The sequence below is a fragment of the Penaeus japonicus genome, unplaced genomic scaffold (genome assembly GCF_977035675.1).
Source record: "Penaeus japonicus unplaced genomic scaffold, GWHDUDI00000001_assembly GWHDUDI00000010, whole genome shotgun sequence".
NCBI lineage: Eukaryota > Metazoa > Arthropoda > Malacostraca > Decapoda > Penaeidae > Penaeus > Penaeus japonicus.
In genome coordinates, this window is record NW_028234412.1 from 4,083,880 (window position 1) to 4,088,879 (window position 5,000).

Here is a 5,000-nt window from a genome sequence, read left to right on the forward strand (position 1 = left end):
AGATGGGAGGAAAGCGAGGAGACTTCTTAGACATTATGTTGGAGACTAGAGAAGATCAGGATGAAAAGACTGACAAAAAGAAACCCAAGTACCGTAAGTACATGTTTCTCTTTTGGACGATGTACCGTGATTCAGAAAAGTTTATATTAATGTTCTTTTATTTTGTATGACTGCATATTATGTTCCTGTTGCTACGCTGTAATATTGCAGTGAGTGTAACAGTTAAGGACAAGAAAGTAAAGTCGATTAGTCAATCCATACAAGATAACATGTAATTGAAAAGCCATCTTGAATGGGTTTTTTTTCCGCTAATATAATCAAACATGTTATGCAGCCCTGAGTGATGAGACAGTCATAGCATCTTCAGTCCTCTTCATCGTCGCTGGGTACGACACCACAGCCAACACCCTCGGCAATGCGACATTCCTCTTGGCCAAGCACCCCGAGGAGCAGGAACGTCTCAGAGAGGAACTGAAGAAGATTATTGAAGAGCATGGAACACTCACTTACCAGGGGATAATGGAAGCCAAGTACCTGGACGGCTGTATATCAGGTGAGAGAGAGAGTGTGTGCCTATGAGTAATTGGATGCAAAATGTGTGCAAGGATTTTTACTTGAATGTACATTTTCAGCTGTAAAATCTTGTTATTTTATTTTCAGAGGCCCTGAGAATTCACCCGCCTGCACATTTTACAGAAAGAAGTTGCACTAAGAACTATCAGTAAGTGAAATCACTCTTTTGACTATAGTGCTTTCAGAATACTTTCTGCCATGCTAAGCCAACATTTATCCTTAGAAAAGTAAGGTTTACATTCATTCAAACCTTTTGCATTCACCAGGAATTCTTGTCAGTTCTATATTTTTTTTCTGATGATTTGCCTTCCTGTTCTCAAATTCACTTCTGAATCAATACCGGTATAATTGCAATTTTTTCCAAAGCCAAAGTAGATTTGACTGTGTTGGTCCGTGGCAGTAAAGCGTTCTTTTCTCTGCCTCAAAACCTATGATATGAAAAGAACGCGGCAGTCTACATACTGCCGCCACCCCACTTTAGGTACACTGAAATTGAAAGTCAATCAACATCGAGCTTAAAGCAGAAAGGCAATATCAACAGCATGACAATACCTTCAGTATTCCAATTAAAGTTGAACGAAACATAATTATATTTATTTGTGGCCAAAAAAATTTGTGGGATGAATGATTCCGACATCTATATTCCATACTCCATAGTGGGGTGGCGGCAGTATGTAGACTGCCGCGTTCTTTTCATATCATAGGTTTTGAGGCAGAGAAAAGAACGCTTTACTGCCACGGACCAACACAACCAAATCTACTTTGGTTTTGGAAAAAATATCAGTCTTTTTCAGTGTTCAGAGATCTAATAGGTTTAATTGACCAATTATGTTTCATCCAATAGCCAACGCAGCGATATGAAAAGCACTAAGAATTAATTTTGAGTTGAAACTGTTTTTTTTTTCAGACATTAAACGTCAAATACAAGTGGTGTTGTGTGTGCAAAAATCGGCTTACCGCGTGTTACTAATGACGTCACAAATACGTCATCAAAATAAGGATACTACCTCAAAACCAGTTATTAGAAAATTCGAGACTACAACCGACATCATATCGAAAGATGAAGGCCTGGGACATCCCCGTTCTCTCACATTAAGGTTTACCGTTTTAATGTTTTTTCGCGACTTTTTCGCGTCAAAATGGTTTAAAAAGTCGCGAATATCTCAACAATGCATGGAAGCCCGGAACGTTTTGACGGCATTTTCTGAAAGTACATTAAATTTCATTTCTAAGCTAGCATGATCATTTTTTCCTATCTCGAAAGTTTCATATGAAAAATAAGTTGAAAAACGTCTATCTTTGGATATTTTGATTTTGAAATTCGTGATTTTGTGACGTCATTATGACGTCATCACTGCGTCATCAGATTTTTTTTCAGGACAGTTTTTGAAAGTTTGAACTTTCTTCTTTCCAATGCTGTGTTGCTAAATCGCGTATCTTTTATACTTCTCGAGATATATCATCACAAAGAGGACCCACTTTTTGCTTAAAAATATCCTCTACCTGTATGTATATAATCGTACCCATTTTTAACAGGAACACCCTCATTTTCGGCGATTTCAGGTTGTAATAACTCGGCCGTTTTTAATCCAATCGATCTGAAATTTTGACAGTCGCGTCTTTGTGTATTAAATGCACGGAAATACTAAGTTTTAAGTAATTCGGACGTCGGGAAGTTGGGTAAATTTTTACCTGAAATTCGGCGAATCCACAGAAACATATAGTAGGGGGCTGGCAAGCGGAGTTACCGGAACTTGTCCTACGACTCTCGGACTGTACCAAACTCACCTCCGGTGCTCGGGCCTTCGGCCCTCGCACCGGAGGCTCGTCTACGAGCTCACCCTCGGACCCTTCGGGTCCTCGGGCTCGCATACTGCCACGGGGGGCTTGCCAGCCCCCTGATGATAGCTATAATGATCTTCATTGCATTGTAAAGCTTCTTGTGTTAACTGCCAATGTATTTCCGGGAACATTTTCCAGTGGGAGTTAATACCAACCATAGACCAAATTTAAGTCAAAGTGGCACCTATTCAGTCTGAGTATTAAAATATACTATAGCTTAGCATTAAGACTAATGAGATTGAAAATAGCATGGATAATCACTAACTGCTTTGGATGATGGAAGTATCTCTGAGCTCCAATGCAGCGGCATTACGGTTGATTTATTTTGACAGGAAAACAGACAAGTCTCCCAAAAAGAGTTTATGACATAGGCTATTGAGTTCAGTCCTAGTAGATGCCACCGTCTACATAGATTAGGAATCCTATAAATAGTTTTCAAGAAGCGCGCAGTTCTCAGTCTTTCCTTTCCTTCTTGACAGACTTCCAGGGACAGACGTTGTCATCGCCAAGGGGGATGTAGTATCAATCCCTGTGTGGAGCCTCCACCACGACCAGAGATACTGGCCAGAGCCTGAGAAGTTCGACCCGACCCGCTTCTTCCCCGAGAACAAGGACAGGATTGTGAGTGGGACGTACCTTCCCTTCGGTCTCGGTCCCAGGAACTGCATAGGTAAGGGCTCTCTAGCGCTACTCTGTGCGGGACTACGTGGAAGAAATAAAATGCACACACACACACACAGATATATATATATATATATATTTATTTATTTATTTATTTATTTATTTATTTATTTAATTATAATGTATATACATACACAGAATCATTGCATATTTACCAAATAAGCCGATTCTTTCTGCCCAGCCATGAGGTTCGCTCTGATGGAGGCGAAGTTGGCTCTGGCGAGGACCGTGCTGGAGTTCGAGCTGCGATGCGCCCCCGGCCACGAGGACCTCGAGTTTAGCTTAGTCCCCGGGATTATGCGCCCAAAGGATGACGTCTTTGTCACATTAACGCCCGTTGCCAAGGAATGAAAAGATGTTTGGACTTAATATTGTATTTACCTTGAGTTACTTAGGCTATTTCGTCACATGAAAAGAGTAGCAGATGTAACATTATTTTGATTGTAATGTACCATCACAATACAGACCAAAATGCGTCAGTCCAAGAGCAAAATCTTGGTTTAAATCTGTACTTTCGCACTTATTACTAACGTAATATACTCTTACTTGTCATATCTGACTTTACTATTTTAATAATAAAGTTATATAGTTTAAATTGTTGCTTATTTTTTCCAATTTTCCATTTAGGTTTGCCAATGTTTTTCAGTGTGTGTGTGTTTCTGAGATTGAGAGAGACATAGAGAAAATCACACACGAATATAAACGCACAGATATGTGTGTCATATCTTACTACACTGTTTTTAAAAATAAATTTCTACAATCTAGTTCTCTCTTATTTTATCCAATTTCCCATTAAATTACACACAAAAAAAGTGTCTGTGCGCTACAGTGTGTGTGAGAGAGAGAGAGAAAATCACGCACGAAGTTTGTAGTGAGTCAGACAAGAATTTATCAAGACTAGATATGCAGAGAAGATTAGTGACACTAGACGCCATTAAAACGCGATTTAATGGGCGAAAACAAAGACATTTTTATTTTCTTCTTCGTCCTTGATCGTCACTGACAATGACTTTGTGCGGGTATTCCAAGTTAAACTTCCGCTGTACGTGGGTGGGTGTGCTCTAAACAGGACATATATATCTAATCTTAACAAGTCGTTTTTCTCTTTCCTTCTCTTTCAGGGCCAGAAAACGGTTTTAAACTACGTTATTTTGGTTTGCTTGTTTGTGGGTTTCATGGTCTCTGAATATAATAGGTTTTGGATTTCTCCTGCATATAAATCTAGCAGTTACCATGGCAACTAATGTACAGGGAAGGGGATAAGAATAAAATGAAAAATGAAACCGAAAACATACCTTTATTGAGTCACTGCTCGCTCGCTTGCGCTGTATCTCTCCCTTTCTCTCTCTCTCTCTCTCTCTCTCTCTCTCTCTCTCTCTCTCTCTCTCTCTCTCTCTCTCTCTCTCTCTCTCTCTCACACACACACACACACACACACACACACACAAAACGAAATGACATAAAATGAAACTATGATCTAGAAATGAATCCCAAAATGCGATGGTATTCACACGATATGCAACCTTAACTAGACGAAGGTCTCTGGTTTAATGTGCGTATCCTTTGCAACATTTACTGCACTACTTAGGCGTATTTCAGGAAGAGCAAAAGCAGTTCAACTTTAGTAGTGATAATCATGGGATGACCTTTCTTTCTGCTGCACTTTTTTCTACGTGGATTCGCCAATCATTACCTTTTTTGGATAATATTTAGGGCGTTGTCAATTCCGCTGATTCATTGCATGGTGACTAGTGTTTCCCCACACCTCATACGTCAGGCAACGAGGCTCTGCTTTCCTTTACAGTTTTACAATTCTCCATAAATTTATCTCTTCTTTCTTACTATTTTATTAATTTCTTTCAAAAATCAAATCTGATAATCATTTTGACAGTTATAACACCTCC

At 39.4% G+C, this 5,000-nt stretch overlaps 2 protein-coding genes across 3 annotated transcripts in view; both read left to right on the forward strand.

Annotated features, from left to right (window-relative positions):
* The window catches only part of LOC122265384 (cytochrome P450 3A11), an 11,547-nt gene extending 7,856 nt beyond the window's left edge, over nt 1-3,691 (forward strand). For both annotated transcript variants that reach the window (XM_086540518.1, XM_086540519.1), the window contains exons 3-7: nt 1-93; nt 335-553; nt 661-721; nt 2,895-3,085; nt 3,278-3,691. The exon at nt 1-93 is cut by the window's left edge and continues 595 nt beyond it. In XM_086540518.1, coding sequence (XP_086396644.1) covers nt 1-93; nt 335-553; nt 661-721; nt 2,895-3,085; nt 3,278-3,447 — 734 coding nt within the window. In that variant the 3' untranslated portion in view covers nt 3,448-3,691. The remainder of the gene's footprint in view (nt 94-334; nt 554-660; nt 722-2,894; nt 3,086-3,277) is intronic.
* The window catches only part of LOC122267182 (cytochrome P450 3A11), a 56,092-nt gene that overhangs the window by 7,829 nt on the left and 43,263 nt on the right, over nt 1-5,000 (forward strand). The window lies entirely within an intron of this gene.